Raw genomic sequence first — 18,415 nt, 5'->3', positions numbered from 1 at the left:
ATTTGTACGTGTCCACTTTTGTGTTGCTATGGTCAACATTTTTTGTAGAAAACAAAACTGAACATAAAGTGCTATAGCTTACATTCTGCTTATGGTGGCTATGAAAAGTAACTTTATATGGATCTAAGTTTCTCATATTCAAATGAACTGCCCATCAGAAGAGAAAATCTAGGGGTTAGGAATAAGGTCACATGGGTCCTCTTATTTCTGTCACTTTAGAACAGGAGCTGGTCCCCTTCAAAGTCCTCTCTCTAGTTGCAGACCATGTCCCAAGCACTAGGACCATTGCTACTGTTCTGACAGGAGGGATCAGGAATCTGCAAGGCAAATAACACAGTGTCATACTAGTGTGTCTGGAAAGGGCAGCTCCAGGATGCTTCACTGAGCAAACATGGTTTTACCATGTGTTTGACACCCAGTTCAAATCTCAGTCTGAGCATAACTCAGTGAATGTCCGCAGAGAAGTGCAGTTTTACAGACCCACCCGCCTCATCAGCTCTATACTATTATGTGTTCATTGTGCTTGCTGTACTTCTATGAAAATGTTCCATAAACCCATTCTCCGTGACCTCAGTCTCCCTCTAGGAAAGCCACGAAAAGATGAAAGATTGTTTGTTTCTCCTGCTTACACAGCTCTGCACCACATGATCTGGCTGTAGCTGAGTGGACAGAATTGCTAGGCTACGCAAGTCTCTCAGTCATGCAATACCCATGGCACACCCTGGTAACATCTGGCACTATCAGAATCAAAAAGGCATCTTTTGAAGAACCTCATGCCCATTTATGGGCTTGTTTGCCTTGAAAGTTGATTCTACTTTGAAAGTACAACTTGTTTATTCCCAATTACAAGTGGACTTAGGAATCTACTTAATTGCCCCGTAAGCAGGCAAATGATCTACCATTAATCTTACAGCACATAAAGGGGATATCTCTACCAGGTCAATGTTTCTGTTGGAACTATCTGCCATAAACCAATCCATTTATATATTAACATATATTAACACACATTTTTCTTTAAAAAAAAAAAGATGAATGCTAGCTGTTCATGAAGCATGCCTGTAACCCCCCACCCCACCCTCCCACCCCCGTATTTAGAAGGATTTGGAAGAATATTAAGAATTTGAAACCAAATGACAGACTTTGGAGATCCCCCATGGAGGGCCTCACCCTCCCTGGGGAATGGTGTGGGGATTGGATGGGGGGATGGAGGGGCTGTTGGGGGCGCAAGGGAGGAGAGGTGGGAGAGGGAACTGGGATTGACATGTGAAGCAAGCATGTTTCTAATTAAAATAAAAACATATATTGGGGAGAAAAAAGAATTTGAAACCAAGTCAGGTGTGGTGGCATACAAGTTTAATCCCAGCACTGAGGAGACAGAGACAGGGGGATCTCTGTGAGTTGGAGGCCAGCCTGGTCTACATAGTGAGTTCCAGGACAGTCAGGACTCTGTAGAGAGACACTGCCTCAAACAGACAAACAAACAAATAATCTACCTGAAACCAGCCTGGGCTACACAATAAAATCTTGTCTCAAAACATTTTTGTAAAATAGCTAATGAGTGATGTATTACAAGTCATTCATCTTGACAAAGAATTTTGTGAGTTTAAAGCCTAAAAACAACTCAGCCCAATGACCAGCATTTTAGAGTGAAGGAGAACTGGTACTGAATCGCTGAATTTCAAAGTAAGGAGAATGAGAAATGATGACAGCAATTGAGGATGACAACTAAATTGTTGTCTTCATACTCAGGATGGGCTAGTTCACACCAGTAAGAAAAACTGCATGTGAAGAGTCATCAGACTGACACAGCCCAAGTGATGCTGATCTGTGGCCATCTACAATTCCACACCCGAGATCTATTCTTGCAGACACCATCTCAGGCTCTGTGAGAGTTTTAGCTGAAGACATAACTCCTGTAGAAACAGAAATGTCTTACGTTATCTTGTAGTGCCAGCATAGACACATAAAGTGAGGATCAGAGCAATGGGCACCACCTCTGCCCTCCCATGAACAGACAACACTGGTGCTTATCTCATTATTGTGAGGATTTCTGAGTCTGAGCTCGTTCACTAAGTACTGAATGAATATCACTATGACATAAATGTAGAGAGTTTAAAGAGAAAAATGGTAGACTTTAAATACTGTATGTATCCCTTATACTTGTGCATAATATATCTCATCATTCAACCAATATTTGAGCATCTGCTGAGTGCTAGACACTGAGCTATTTGCTTTGAGATCTACCATCAAACAAAACAGAGAAAAACCTGGCTTCATAGAATTTACATTCAGCAAAATATATAGATGTACAATGATAAAAATCAATTAAATAGGTTAGAAACTATTAAGTGCTATTTTTTAAAAAAGGAAAAGGGTAGGTGTGAGGAGTTTCAGGATGCTGGGTAGGAGAAACCTTCACCTGTGGCCAGGTTAAAATAGCACTCAGGGTGCTTTACTGCTCTATACATATACATAAGTAGGAACTCAGTTTCCCTGACAGGTTGGCCGGGAGAGACTCCAGTGGCAGGCAAGGCCAGATCATGGAGAACCTTGGACACCATGTTAAGATCATTAGATTTTTTTATTCCGTTTAGGATTACCTATGACATATATTTTTAATCAAGAAAGAAAACTAAAACTAAATGAGAAAGTTATAGGCATACTAAAACTATCCCTTGGAAGTAAATGCTAAAAGGAATTTTTATCAAAAATCCTTCATTTAAACCACTGCATCAGAATTAACTTCTTATAAATTCTCTCTGAAGTTAACTATAGAAAGTAGGAAATACATCGTATTAACAAGAGCCCTTGACTGTAGTACACAGTGGATGAGAGTGTTAATCCTGCAACTACTGCCCCATGGGCACTGAAAGCACTTGTTAATTCTTCTGCAATAAACATCCAAGAGCCATTCTCAAAGCTGCTATTAGCATTCTGCTATGAAAAGCACAGCCTTGCTAATGTCAACACACAAATATAATCCAGTACCTATAAAACGAAAAACAGAATTAGTGGCAGCTTATTGCCTTATACAAACTTAATTAACTTGGCAACCATGACAGAGGAATTAAAACATTTTTAGAACATATATGCAATGGACCATAAGTTTAAACACAATACAAGTGTAAGAATAATCTCTGTGTGCATCATATAGCAACTCAACAAGTGAGTGAAAACTGATGAAATAAGTGGAATTATGGGGCCATCAAGATGGCTCAGTAGGGAAGGTGCCTGCAGTCAAGGATGACAGTAGAGTTCAATCTCAGGAACCCACAGGCTAGAGGAACTAATTCCTCCAAGTTGCCCTTTGACCCCTACACAAAGGTGCCCTGGGTGAGAGTGCTGACACTGATGACAGTGAGGAGTGATCGGATTCAGAATCTGCTGACTGTCGTGGGTGTGATGGGCAAGAACGAGGAACTAAGGAACAATGGAGACTTGAGGCCTGACTCTGGAGGGACAGAATTGCAGTCTCCTGAGATAAGGACAGTCAGGGGCACAGCAAGTTTAGGGAAGTGAGATCAGGACTTCATGGTTACTCACATTACGTCTAAAACAGTCAGCAGTCATGCAAATGATGTTTAAGTAAGCACTTGCACATACAGCTCTGGTGAAAATTCAGTAAAGTGTCTAGGCTAGAGATGCCGAAGTCACGTGTATTGTCTGAACTCAGGAGACTGGATGAAACTCCCAGTGGACACACATCAAAAGGATCAAAGAGCAAGGCTTGGGACGTGCTCATGATAGGGGTAGGACAGGGAGGAGCCCAGCAGAGAAACTTTGAAATGGCAAGATTCCCATGTTGCCATTTGGGGAATGTGAGCTTCACACCCCCGTTAACTCTGGAGGCAAGGAAGGAAGATTGACAAAGGTCAGCCTGAAGTCCAGACTGTCTCAAAACAGGGAGGAAAGGGGATGATACACAGTAAATGTGTCCTCGACTAAGAGACAAACGTAGGCTGACAAAGCTGATTTACAGGCTCATATTCTAACAAGAACTAATTCAATGGTTTTACAGACAGCTGGAAGAATGAAAAGGACTGTCAGATGGGGTTTCATCTACTATGAATGCCACATGACACAGGTGATAGACCCTAGTCCTTCCCCAGGCCCGCTTGCCTCCAGCCCAGCACTTCCTCAACTGTGCTGGCAAGAGGACAATACGAGAATTCAAAATTCAAAGTGTTCTTAAATCCAGGCATGTTCCCTATCTCTCATCACCATTCCCCGGCTCAATTATTTTTCTGAACTGCGTACGTACAGGAGCCCACAAAGGACTTGTGGTATGATTATTAGCTGACCCTCTAGGCCCTGGAATTTTATGAGCCTCTGTTACTTTCACCAAAACTTTTAACTCAAGAAAAATTGCAGATAACCCTACATAGAAGGTTAAGAAAAAAATGCAAGTCCACACATGTAGTTAGTACATACACAAAAGAAGAACCAAAGCAAATGTCATTTTTGTTTATCAATGAACCGTATTTATTTTCCATCACAACAGTAAGGAAGAGAAAGAGAAGGAGGAAACAGAGAGAGCACCTTTCAGTATGTTTTGCTAAGGACAAGTCCCTTGATGCTGCTTATTGACATCTCAGTATAAACAGGCTGAATCTTGACATTTAAGAAAACCACTTGGGCACTTGAAATCCTAATTTCCCATGAAACTTAAAGGCTCTTCTCTCATTTAAAACTTCCCTATCAGTTCCCAAATTCTTTTCTGAAGAGAATTCCTGTTTTTCCAGAAGTACCCCACAAATAGATATAGTTTCTTTGTGTCAGTCACTGGCATTTTGTTAACCTAATTGCTGCATCCTCTGTTGAAAATTATTACAAGGCCATTACACTAGCTTTTTCCCTGAATAAGATCAGCAAGCGACTTCTAGAAGTGACCGATCAGATCTCTTTTGTTACATTTATTTTGGAGAAAGGGGTTCTCACAGCTTCAGGGGTTGCTTCTCTCCTTCCACGGGTGGGTTCCAGGCACTCAACTCAGCTGTCAGGTCTGGTTGCAAGTGCCATTCCCCACTGAGCCCTCTCACCCACATCAAATATCTTACCTTGATACAATTCGTTCCAAGATTTCCATCATCCTTTTAGAAATTGGTTTTGTTTGGGATTTTTAAAATGCTGAAGTATACCATCAGAGACTTTGTTTAGTAGTCTGATGGGGGAACTGTTCTTGTTTGAAAGACCTTTAATTCCCAGAGTCTGGGGTCACAACCAGGACAGTGTCTGGGGCGGAAGTCACCCTGACCTGTCTTGCTCTGCTAGATCTGCCTGTGTGACCTGATGATATTTACTACAAAGGGAGCCAAAGATGCATACTCACCAAGTGGACATAAGGCACAAAGTATCCAAAAAGTGCAAGTGGTATCCCAGCAGCCCACACTGCATACGCTGTCACCTTGAAGATGGCAAAATTGAAAAACTTTTTTGGAGGACTGAGCTTTCTCCTGGAAAAGAAGGAGAGTCTGCTGCTCCCGCTCTCTTTCTCTTTGGCACTGGGAACAAGAGGGCGGTAAGTAAAGCCAGCCAGAAAGAGAACAAACATGAAGATGCAGAGGACTCTCAGGGTGTTAAAGAGGCCCACTCTGACGGTCAGACTCCCTAAAAGCAAAGGTAGCAAAATTGTGAAGACACTGCTGCCGGCCGTGACGATGCCGTTAACTAGTCCAAGGCGCTTCTTGAAGTAGTGTCCCAAAATAACCAATGAAGGCTGGTATGCAAAGGAGCAGCCGCAGGCAAATATGATTCCATAGGTAAGGTACAGAGGCTCGATGGAGCTGCATAAAGATGAAAGAGACAGAAAGCAGCTTTAATCTTTGTGTGGTGCTTAGTAAAATAAAACCCTATGGAGGGGGTTGGAGAGACAGCTGAACAGTTAAGAGCATCTGCTGCTCTTGCAGAGGACCTGGACTTGGTTCCCAGCACCCACTTGGCAGCTCACAACCACTGTAGCTCCAACCCCAGGGGATCCGATGGCCTCTTCTGGCCTCTGTGGGCAACAAGCATGCACATGCTGCACAAACATACATGTGTTTAAACATACACACACATGAAATAAAGTTATTTAACTCTTAAAAGGAACTCCCTTAGTAAAAATAGATCTTATCAACATGTTTTTCTGATAATATAAAAGGGGAAAGGTTTAATAAATCAAGAATATTTCAGTAAAATACATTATTTAGTCTGAATGTATAAAAATATGACCATTAAGGTTATCAGTGACTCTGCCCCCCTTTGCCTGCCAAGGACTTCTGGTGAACCATACACACACAGCATTGGGTAAGAACTATGTTCTCCACAACTCAGAAATAAGCGGCTGTCAGGAAGGGACAATAAATCTTGTTCAATAGTACTTTTAAATTACAGTTTAACTGTGCACACACGGTATTTTTATGGCATTTTCCCAGTGCTTACTAAGCAACATACTCAGAGAAAAGACTATATCTGACACTGTCTCCTCAGTGTCGTATCAAGGGACATTTGAATTCCAGAGCAGTTATGCCCCTCCTACCCCCACTGTCCTACAGCTGTCAACCAACCTTCGCCCTGTATTGCGTTGTTCCCAGCATTGTGCAAGGTAAGAAGAAATCATATTCAAATTACATTAAGACTGAGTTAAGTGTTCTCAGCAGTGATTCCAGTCTGCAAGCTTGTAAAGTAATTATTATTTAATGTCTCAGAAGAATGCAAGAATTTTTTAATTTAATCAACTAATTTTCCATCTCTTAGGAAGGTGAAGGATCGTGTGCTTGGAAGCAAGTAAGGTAAGACTAAAAGAAAACAAGTTAAAAGTTCTCTTCTTGTTCTTTCTTTTTTTTTCAAAGTCCAATTCAAAAGGCTATTTATCAGTAGATAAAGCTGGTTAATAATTAAATTTTGGACAATAGTACTCACTTACCAATATCCTGAGGGAATCACAAGGAACTCAACTCTGATCAAATGAAGACACTTTGGCAATCCTCTGAGGAGATAGATGCCCTTCCCCTTCAGCTAATCCGCATCTAGCACTACCTTCCCATGTCACGTCTCGGCCTTCCCAGATCAGTCTCACTTCTTTCTGATCTCTAGGTTCCAAATCTCCACTCTTCTTTTTGTTGTTTGTTTGTTTGTTTTTGCTTTGCTTCGCTTTTTCAAGTCAGGGTTTCTCTATGTAGCCCTTGCTATCTTGAAACTTGCTCTGTAGGCCAGGTTGGCCTTGGGCTCACAGAGATCCTCCTGCCTCTGCTACCTGAGTGCTGGGACTAAAGCATGTGCCACCACATCCTGCTCAAATCTCCACTCTTGAGTCAACAGACACAGTAAACAGAAACTTGGTGGGAAAGTATTGAAAAATATTTGTATCTTCAAATTACTCATAATATGCATAAAGCAATACTTCCATCCTTATCCCCAGTAAGAATTGCATAGAAAAATGTATTGTTTCAAAAAATATTTTAATTATTATCATTTTATATTATGTGTATGGGTGCTTTTCCTGCATGTACATCTGTGTACCATGTGTGTGCCTGGTGCTCATGGAGGCCAGAAGAGTGCATTAGATCCCCTGGAACTGGAATTACAGATAGTTGTGAGCCACCATGTGGGTGCTGGGAATTGAACCCAGATCCTCTGCAAGAGCAGCCAGTGCTCTTAACCACTGAGCCATCTCTCCAGTTGGTGCTTCATTCCTTTTGGTTGGAGGGGGAAGTTGTCTGTTTTGATTTTTAGGTCTCTCACTACATGGCAGAAATTAACCTTGAATTCACAATGCTTCATTCTGTACCAAATTTTCCACATAAGCAGTTTTCTAAATAATTGCAAGTTCTCAAATTCTCAAAATTTTAAAGAAAAAATGTAATATTTATATACTTTCTTTACCTCCCTCAAAGGGGGGGGGGGTTGAAAAACAAATGTTTGGTGTTGTGTGTTTGATTTCCTACTGAAACACATAACAAGCTCTGTAGGCTTTCACTTGCTCTCCATACCCTCAGCAAGGGGCAGAGCCAGTACCTGGAGAATTCCAAACGAACTTCTTTTCTTTTTAAATAAAAAGTTTAGAAGCAATCAGAAAGACTCTTTAAAGATGAAATCCCGTTTCCTACTAAGAAGTATAATTTTAAAGAACGTGGATGAAATTTGAAGTGGAGAAGTACAAAAGCTAAGTGTCTACTTTAGATTGAGGAAGGGGTGCGTTTGTGGTAGGAACTAAAGGGAGAAAGCTAAGGATTCTGCTGACTGAACAGGAAAAAAATCTTAAACTGGGCCAATATTACAAGCTAGATCCCTCCTCAGCCCCACCCATGATAAACACTGTTTTTCGAGTTAGGATACATGAGGGTAGGCAGGGAAGAAGGGGGTGGGAAATGAGGACAAGTGACTAGCTGAGAACGGCCTTGGGGCTTCTGCTTGCTAGCTGCCTCATGCTGCCAGTGCTGCCAGAGCGCCCGCCCGTGTTCCTCTAACTGAACGTTCTCAGAACCACAGAGGGAACTGACGACTCTGGCTGCTTCACACTGTCATGTGTCTTTGATGTCACAGGTCTTTGGAGGCCTGCATCTTTCTTCTAATAGATGTCACATACGACGTGAAGTTTTAAAGTATTTAACCACTTCATCTTGTCTTGGTATTTAAATAGTTTAATATGTTCTTTTTATTTATTATTATTTTTTACAGCATAGAGTGGAGATCTCTACGTGGGTTGGCACTGATTTAGAAGATTTTATTCTCAACAATAAAATAATTTTCCTATCAAGCTTATTACTTAAAAATTTATCTTAGATATTACTTAGAAATCACTTACTACTTAAAAATATCACTTAGACCAGATGGTTGTGCACACCTTGAATCCCAGCACGCAGGAAGCAGAGGCAGGTGGATCTCTGTAAGTTTGAGGCCAGCCTGGTCTACAGAGTGAGTTCCAGGACAGGTTCCAAAGCTACAGAGAAACCCTGCCTCGGAAAAAAAAAAAAAAAATATATATATATATATATATATATATATATGTGTGTGTGTGTTTATATGTATGTGTAAATGTATATGTACATATATGTATGTGAATGTTTATGTACATAAGTATGCATATGTACATGTGTATATGTATATATATGATCACTTAGAGTTCTTGAGATCTGAGATGGCAGTGACTTTAAACTGAAGCCATAGCTTTAAATAACTCATAGATATAACTTGATTCCTTTAGGAGTTTTATGTAAATAGGTTTAAGCAAAAGGAAAAACATTTTTCTTGGCTCCAGTGAACACGTGCCTCCTGACATCTAAAACTGGTCACTGCGAGAAAATATACTTCAATGATCTGCCTCAGGTGTGCCGCCATGAGTGGACAATTCTGATCTCCAATTGCTGGCATTTTAATGGGATCTTCTTGTAAACAGCAAAGACTCTGGAAGGTATTTAATAGCTCTCCAAGAGCAACAGGAAGCAGCCACATCCTTACCTTACGAAAGAACTGGACATGAGTCCGATGAACCCCACGGCAGCACCCATGACAGCTGTTTTCCGGCAGCCAAACATGTCTGTGAAGACACTGACTATGGGGCAGCAGAAGAAGATCATGCCCATGGACAGCGAGCCGACCCACGCTGGAAGAGAAGGGACAGCCTTACAACACCGCAACCTGCACTCGGCCACCTGTGTCAAAGAAGAGCGCTGGTGCACAGATAACCAGAGGGAATGCTGCAATACCAGCTTAAATGTGAGGCCAGTAGTGACTCATAGCAACTGTATTTAACTGAATTCTTGAAAGGTTTGTGCTTTTCAATTAATTAAACATTCCTCTATGGCCCTGTCTAATTTATATCTGTGGTCGTAAGCAATTTCTAATCTATGAAACAAATTGCATTAGATAAAAAAATTAAAAAGGAAGTTGAACTTGATGGAGCACACCTATGGTCCCAGAACTTGGGAAGCAAAGACAGAAGAAAAATGAGTTTAAGTCAGCTTGGATGACATAATAAGACCCTCAAACACACACACACACACACACACACACACACACACACACACACAAATTTAGTTCGACTGGGGAGGTCAAAAAAAATGACCCCTGAAATCAGGGTAGTAATAAGTTTTCACTTTAGAATGTTCTTTTCTTTTGTTTGAGACAGGATCTCACTCTGTAGGCCCTGCTGGCCTAGAACTCATTATGTTGCCCTAACTGGCCTCAAACTTACCCCAATTCTGCTGTCTCAACTAGCCTTCCAGACTCCTAGAACTACAGATGTGAGCCTCCATGTCAGCTGTGGTGAACTCAAGTAGACTACTATCCTTTTGTAACAAACAGCTAAGGAGTGATCGATTGTCTGTATAGCATCTGGGTTGGATTTTTGGTTTTTGTCCTAGAAATTGACTTATACATAGTAGATTATTTCTGACCTGGACAGTCACTGCAGGGTATTTGTTTTACCATTATTTATAAAACCATGCTATTCTCTTTTCTTCTTTGAAAGTATGCTATTTTCCACAACTTAAAAAAAAAGGTAGTGGCTATCAAAAACCATAGTTTCTGGTTCTCATTCTATAAAAAACAAAACAAAAGCTGAAAGCATTAGGTACAAATATTCATAACAGTGTGTCAAAAAACTGAATGGTTTGTCATCAAGCCTGGACATTCTTCTAAAAATAAGCTAGTAGGGCCTACATGAATGTGGCTATACAGCAAGCCCTCTAACAAAGTTGTCCCTGAAAGGTCGAATTAGACATATACCTTCCCAGAATTACTGAGGATTGGGAAAAGTGTAAGTGAACCTCAGTGCCCAGGTACCACACTGTCTAGTCTCAAAGCTCTTGTCATGGTAAGACTAGGAGATCCATGAGAACACAGCCCACAGAATCAACCAAGCAGAGCTCGTGGGGCTTACAGAGACTGAAGCAACAAACACAGACCCTGAGCAAGGTCCTCTGAATATACCTTATGGTTGTGTAGCTTGGTGTTCTTGTGGGTCTCCCAACAGTGTCTCTACCCTTCCCCCTGCTGGGTTGCCTCATTCACCCTTCATATGAGGGTTTGCACCTCGTCTTATTATATCTTGTTAGGGTGTGTTCAGTGGAAATCCCTGAGAGGCCTGGGTTTTTTGGGGGGCGAGGATGGAGCAGGAGTGGATCTGGGAGACAGAGGATGCTGTGGGAGAGATCGGAAGGAGTGGAGGGAGGGGAAACTGAGATAGAGATGTAATGTATAAGAGAGAAAAAGAATATAGGTGATCTTCAGCTCCACCCAGTTCTGAAAATGTCCTGCCTGTGTTTCTCTACTTCCTTAACAGAGGTATGAAAACCAAATCCTGTAAAAGACCCTTTCTTAGTGCTAGGTCTAAATGAAATTTGACCATATTGACAACCTCACACTTTTTATTTCATGCACTTTATGTCATTCTTAATTATGTACATAATATATGTAAATAGCCGTGACTCCAGTTTATCAGAAAGAAGACTGTTACCTTAGCACACTGTGTGTACTGGGACCAAACGCAGTCCTGCAAGAGCACAAGAGCTTTCTTACCACAGAGCATCTCTCCAGCCTGGTGCTGTGTTCTTGCAGTGCCAACACCAGCTCTGTGCTGAAAAGAACATATCCAGAGAATACCAAGAGCAGCACGGGTCCAAACTAACTAAGCAGGTCAGTCTGCCAGACTGTCAGTGAACCTGGGCAACAGCTGACTGGGAGGAAGTAATAGAATCACCTGAATGAGTGAGGCTGGGGCTGAAGAGACCCAGAAGTTCAGTCTGTAGACAGGAGAGTGAAGGGTGTGGACATTTGGAACTGACAGCCTTTCAAAGCTATTTTTACTAAGTAGTTTATGAATGATAATCTATTAATACTCTATTAATTGGATCACACATCCATACACTCTCTGAGCCATACTTTTTTCAGAATTTCCATCATCCTTAAGTAAAATGGATATTGATGTAATGTTGTGTATATATGCATATATACAGCCTTATATAAAGCTGATTCAGCGTTCCATACATTTAAAGTTTTAGTCTTGTGCATAATGTGGCGTTTTTACAGTACATATTTGAATTTTTCCCAGTCAGCTGTTGCCCTCCTCCAGAGCTGCTGCTAATGTTTGCTCAAGATTCATCCTTAGCAGATGTTTTTCTTGGTTTAGGCCTCGTCTTGGATGGAGCAAGTTCATTGACAGTCTGGCAGACTGTCCTGCTTAGTTAGTTTGGACCCATGCTGCTCTTGTGATTTTTACCGAAGTTTTATGTGATTTTAATGAAACATGGGTAATTGTGGCCAACTGCTAATTATTTGTAGTTTAAAAATAAAAGGTTTTGCTAGGTGTCTCACTTGTAATTCTAACATTTGGGTGGCTGAAGTAGGACTGCTGTGAGTTCAAGTCCAGCGTGAGCTACATAGATGTTGTCTTTAAAAAAGACAGTAATACTTTAATCCCATTAAAAAATCTTACTAATCCATGATTAAGAATGATTTACTGGGCTAGGTAGGTATGGAGGTACTCATCTTTAATTTAAGCACTCAAGAAGCTGAAGCAGGAAGATCGCTATGAGTTTGAGGCTAGCCTGATGTACATAGTAAGTTCCAAGATAGCCAGGGCTACATAGTGAGACAATGTCTCAAAAAACAAGCAAATAAAGCAAACAAGACCAACAAAAGAAACAATACACTATTAAAAGCCAGCAGAATAGAACACTACCATTCATTCTTAGATAAAGGCACCTACCTCTATAACCAAGGTACTACCATCAAATAGTAAAGCACAGCAAGAAATCCAAGCACATACATTGCATGTAATGTTCACTAGTAAAAGTGCACTCTGCCTCAAAAAACTAAATGAAAAACAACATAACCACAAACAAAACCCTTGCAAAAGTTTTTTGACTACTGTGGATTTTGGTAAAAACCATACATAGTTTTACATTTTCTAATATCTTTCACAAGAAAAAATTCTTGAAAATTAGAAATCATACCTTCCTGCTGATTCTGCAAGAATACATACAAAAGAAAGCCAATGACTGAAAAACAAGCATTAAGTAGTCATCAGTCATTATTTTGCACTGAAGGAATGAGTCATTTCATAGGACACTGTGCCTAAGTCAAACACGAAAACTTACAGGCTCGCACATTTATGAAATAGCACCCACAGCAAGATATAATCACATACATTTTGCTGATTCCCCTTAGCACCCATCTGCAGAGGAAACAGCGTCCTGTGTCACTGGATGAGCACTTTAGCAGACTCCTGTGGGCTTTGTGTTCATGCTAAGCAACAGAAAGCCTGCAGCCACTCCAGCTAACATGCCAGTCTCCATCTAGTAACTGAATATTTTCTAGACACGGGGATGACCAGAAGCACTCGGGACCAGCTGCTTGCCCTCTCTCCCCATCCCTAGTTAGTTCTCTCCAAGGTGGGCGTGGAAGAGACAAGGCTGGGGGAAGGAAGGCAGGACGTTACACTTTCAGCAAAGGAGAGCAGATGCTGACTGGAGTTGACTGGGTTCTTCAGAGTCCTACCTCTGAGTTCCTTTTGGCATGTAGCACTACTGACGGCATTTGGCTGTCATTCGTAAGACTGTAGGAGCCTCACCGTCCCTCTAGGCAGTCTATTTAGGCTGGAGTCAGAACAGCTAAGGAGCTATCCTCTCACCTACTTGGCCTCCTCTGAGCTGTAGGAAGCACACAGAACCTTTCAAATCCCAAGCCAGCAGCCTCCTGTACAGCTCTTGCACTGGGGGCTGCTGGCCAGCAATAGCTCTCTACTTGCTGGGTATTTTCAACTGATTTATATAAGTGTGTGGGCATTTTGCCTGCATGTGTGCTTGTACCTCACGTGCATGAGTGCTGGAGGAGGTGGGAAGAGTGAAACCTTGGACTGGACACTTACAGACAGTTGCATGCTGCCTCGTGGGTGCTGAGAATCAAACTTGTGCCCTCTGGAAGAGCAGCCAGTGCTCTTACCCATGGAGGCCTCTCTCCAGCCCCTCCTTGTCGGAGTTTCCAGGGGCTGTCTTGGTCCTCTGTGCCCCCCATGGATGGAGGTGCTTTTCACTCCAGAGACCCTGGGGGGGGGTGGCACAAGCAACAGAGGCCAGCCTGGTCTACAGCAGTCAGAGATAGACAATAGATAAACACCGACTCAAAAAAGAAAAATAATCCTGTCATTTTGTTTATAAAGGTTTGTCCTTTTCTCCTCTCATTTTATATTATATTTATATTATAGTTTATTCTTTCCTGTGGCCTTATGGATGCCAACTACAGTCATTCGGATGAAATAACCCCACGGCCCAGTCGAACGGCCATACCAACATGAGGATGATTGCCTGTTTAAGGATAAAGTGAGGGATTCTGTGCTTGCTTGGTTGGAGAGAGGGTCTGGAGATGTAAGTCATTTCACTCTCAATCCTCCTGCCTCAGTCTCCTACTGCTGGAACTTCAGGTGCCTTTGCCACACCCAGCCTCCTTCCCAAACTCAAAAATAAATTTTCATTTAAGAAGAGGCCAGGTGTACAGGTATATGCCACTGATCCCAGCACTTAGGAAGGCAGACGTAGGTGGATTTCTGTGAATTCAAGGACAGCCTAGTCTACATAGCAAGTTCCAGGCCAGCCAGAACTGTAAGATTCTGTTGGAAGAAAGAAAAAAAGAAAGGAGGAAGGGAGGGAAGGAGGGAGGAAGGGAGGGAGGGAGGGAGGGACAGAGAGAAAAAGGAGAACAAAAAAGGAAGTTTCAGATTTACATAAAAATAAGGATGGTATAGACAGTAACCACATATCCTATCCCCATCTGGTTCCTCTCTTTTTTTTTAAATGTCTTGGATTAGTATGATATTTTCGAGTCACTAGGGAACTGATATTGATATTGTGTCCTTTATTCAGATTTCTTTAAACTTACCTAGCGTCCTTTTTGCTCTGGGACCCAGTCTAGGACACCACATTATATTTAAGGACAGGTCTCCTTAGGCTCCCTGACTCTGACAGTTCACCTGACTTCCTCATGTTTGCTAAGCTTGGCAGCTCTGGGTATTTATCAGGTATATGTAGAACGTCCCTAGATGTGGCTGTTGTGGAGTGCTCCGAAGGTACAGTACAGCCATAGGCTGGCACACTGTCAAACCCTATCAAGGGCACGTAGTGAATGTGGCTGACCACCTTACCCACCTAGCTGAGTGGTGTTTTCAGGGTCCTCCACTGTGAGTCTCCCCTCCTCCTCCCTCTTTTCATACTGCACTCTTGGAAGGAAGCCACTAAGTACAGCTCACACTGCAGAATTAAGCTTCACCTTGGGAGCAAAGTGTCTGCCTACATAAACTGATTGGAATCCCCCTGCGTGGGCATCAATGTATTTACCCACATTCCTTTCACAGACGTAACAGGCTCAGTTACTACATGGTTTGGTTATATAAGACCTTGTTGACTACTGGAAGCTCTTTGAGGGCTCTTCCATTTGCTCTGCCACTCTGACACAGCCCCCACTCATATAAGTTTAGAGTTTCGTTTATTTACTGGTTTTTTAAAGGCAGGGTTCATCTATGTGGCCTAGACTGGCCTCAAATGCATGTCCTTCTGCCTCAGTAATTGGAATTACAGGCATGCAGTGCTGTACCAAGCTTCTAGGCATCTCTATGTAACCATCAGAATCTACATTATGTCAACCTTAAATTAATAGTGGTGTCTCTAATTCCATTATCACAGGCTTGTTCTAGACTTCATCCTGTCTTGATCGTAACCTTTCATTCAAACAGTGAAAATTCAAAAATATAATTTTCATCTTGGAGAGCTAGAAAAGTAATGCTAGGTGTAGTGGCATGTGTGTGCAATCCCCAAAATCAGGAGGTTGAGGCAGAAGCTTGTAAATCCAAGAGCCAGTCTGGGCCTCATAGCAAACTTTACGCCAGTCCAGGCCTAAACAGCAAGACCATGTCTCAAGGAAGGAAGCAAGGAAGGAAGGAAGGAAGGAAGGAAGGAAGGAAGGAAGGAAGGAAGGAAGGAAGGAAATGAAGGAAGGAAGGAAATGAAGGAAGGAAGGAAGGAGATGAAGGAGGGATAGGGGGAAAGAGAAGGGGAAGGAATTATAAAATATTTTAAAAAAGTAAAGCGTGACTTAGGTGATGAGATAACAATCATAATGTTTTGTTCATAATATCAAGACTCTGTATGTAGTTAACTTCAAAGTAATACTGACCCCATTCAAATCTTGACAGCTGTCATTGTTACAGTGGTGGGGGTGAACCAAGCTACATCCTCGGGCCTTTTTCATTTTGCATTTTGCAACAGGATCTTGCTAACTTGCCACCTGGCTCAAAACTTGCACTATAGGCCAGAAAGGCCTCAAATTTACAATCCATCCCCAAGTAGCTGGGATTGCAGCAGGTATTGCACAGTCATCTTTAAAATGAACTAAAGTTTTAATTTGCAATGTTTTTTATCACAACACGTGTAAAGTCCACTGAGGTAAAACGGGTGGAGGTGATGGCTCAGGGACTTGGCTGAGGAGGGTAGTGAGGAGTACTGAAGGACTAACATTTCTGCTGCTTTATGACCTTCACAACACACGGAAGGTGCTAGACTGGAGCAACATTGCTCTATGTGTAGATTTCTGAACTTAGATATCATATATTACCCTAAAAATATGAAAAATAACAAGTTTTAGGTTCTTAAAAAGAGATATCACACTGCATCAAACCTCCACCAACTCCCAAGCCTCTATGGCTCATATTTATGTCTTCTGGAAATTAGCAGCAGTATACACAATCTTGTTTGAGGGCAGTTTTTTTTCACTTCTAATCTAGATCTACAGTTTGAATTTCTGCAAGCCTCATTTATTTATTAAGATTTATTCCTCTAAGAGAAATAAATGGTTTGACCTTATTACTGTTTACTGTAGGAGCTAGATTCCCTCAGTGCACTTCCACAAGGTCAGTGTGTTAAGTCATGATTGGGTTCCCATGACAGGACACCACCCTCACAGCGGGCCCACTTCATCCTAACAGACAGGGAACCGGTGTAACTCAACAACAGAATATTCACAGCGTGGAACCCAAATCTGCTGGACAGTGCTAATCAAAAGCTCTCCCAAGAGGCTCACACTTTGTGTGTCACTCCTGTGCTGCAGACTCCTCCTCAGGCATATTCATCATTCTATGTATGTTGGCCTCTTTTAAAAAGTCCCACTGAAAGCCATGATATTTGAAGATATTTTTAAGGGGTTAGGGAGATGGTTCAGCAGTTAAGAGCACTTGCTGCTCTTGCAGAGAGCCTAAATTCAGTTCCCAGCACCACACTGGGGCAGCTCACAGTCACCTGTAACTCCATATCCAATGCCTTCTGGCTTCTTGCATCGTTGCATATACGTGATACAATACAGGAAAACAGGCACACACATATACACATAAATAAAAATGGACTTTTAAAAAATTTAAGATGATTTTTAATGTACTAGAGAGATAGTTCAACAGTTAAGAGACCTTGCTGCTCTTGCAGAGGACCTGAGTTTAATTCCCAGCGCACACACACGGCAGAAGGCTCACAACTATCTGTAACTTCAGTTCCAGGGAACCCTATATCCTCTCCTGACCTTCCCAGGAACCAAGCACGCACATGATATACAGACAGATGGAGTTAACACTTTCACATAAAAATAAATTATACAAATCTGATTTAAAAACTGAAAAAATGCAAAACCATTCTTTGAAGTTGTTCACGTACTTTTGGTACGGTGCCCTTACTTTAGGCAACAGGGAGCCTGTGCACTCAGGCGCCTATGACCTGTGCCCTCCCGGAGCAGCTGATCATGCTCAGTGGTGCTACTGCCTCTGCTTCACTGACAAGCATCAGAGCAGCTGCCAGATGAACTCTACTGCTACTTCTGCCGCAAGGACAATGCGCAAGTCCCCTCATCACTCAGAACTTCCTATAAGCTAAGGAGAAAGCACTTTACTTCCTTTGAGAAATGGGGAACTCTGGCCTGTAGCCATCTCTTCTATTACATTTTTGTTGTAACTGCTTTATAACAACCACATGGTACGATGGTCTGTCTGTACTAAAGGTTATTTCCACCTGGTTTGAACATCACATCCCAAATCTTATTTTTGATTGTTTCGGGATGTGTTTCCTGATGTTGAAAACCACATCAAATCCCTGTGGAATAGGGTAACATAGATTAATACATATATAGTCTTATTACTAAATATATTTTTGAAAAGTAACTGAATTGATGGCCTTATAGAGAGTGGGAAATATAAATTTTTTACTGAGTTCTTATAAAGTATTGAAAATATTCTTCCAAACAGTTAATAGCTAATTGTTCTTCACCTAAACATCATTTCTTCAGATGACTCTGACTTCTTTGAAATTCTCAGCTATCCGCTGTTACCTCCTCTTCCTGGGCTGACTGCAGGAACCACTGCCATGACATGGTGTCTACAGCAAGCGTGAAAGCCATAGCTGATAGA

At 41.8% G+C, this 18,415-nt stretch overlaps 1 protein-coding gene across 1 annotated transcript in view; it reads right to left on the bottom strand.

Annotated features, from left to right (window-relative positions):
* The window catches only part of Slc16a10 (solute carrier family 16 member 10), a 91,944-nt gene that overhangs the window by 27,216 nt on the left and 46,313 nt on the right, over positions 1 to 18,415 (bottom strand). The window contains exons 2-3 of the mRNA XM_005073251.4: positions 9,439 to 9,583; positions 5,330 to 5,783 (exon numbers count right to left, since the gene is read on the bottom strand). Coding sequence (XP_005073308.1) covers positions 5,330 to 5,783; positions 9,439 to 9,583 — 599 coding nt within the window. The remainder of the gene's footprint in view (positions 1 to 5,329; positions 5,784 to 9,438; positions 9,584 to 18,415) is intronic.

Source organism: Mesocricetus auratus, unplaced genomic scaffold, assembly GCF_017639785.1.
Source record: "Mesocricetus auratus isolate SY011 unplaced genomic scaffold, BCM_Maur_2.0 Super-Scaffold_100018, whole genome shotgun sequence".
Taxonomy (NCBI): domain Eukaryota; kingdom Metazoa; phylum Chordata; class Mammalia; order Rodentia; family Cricetidae; genus Mesocricetus; species Mesocricetus auratus.
Note: the sequence above shows the minus strand (reverse complement) of the source record. Positions and strands in the feature narration are given on the sequence as shown.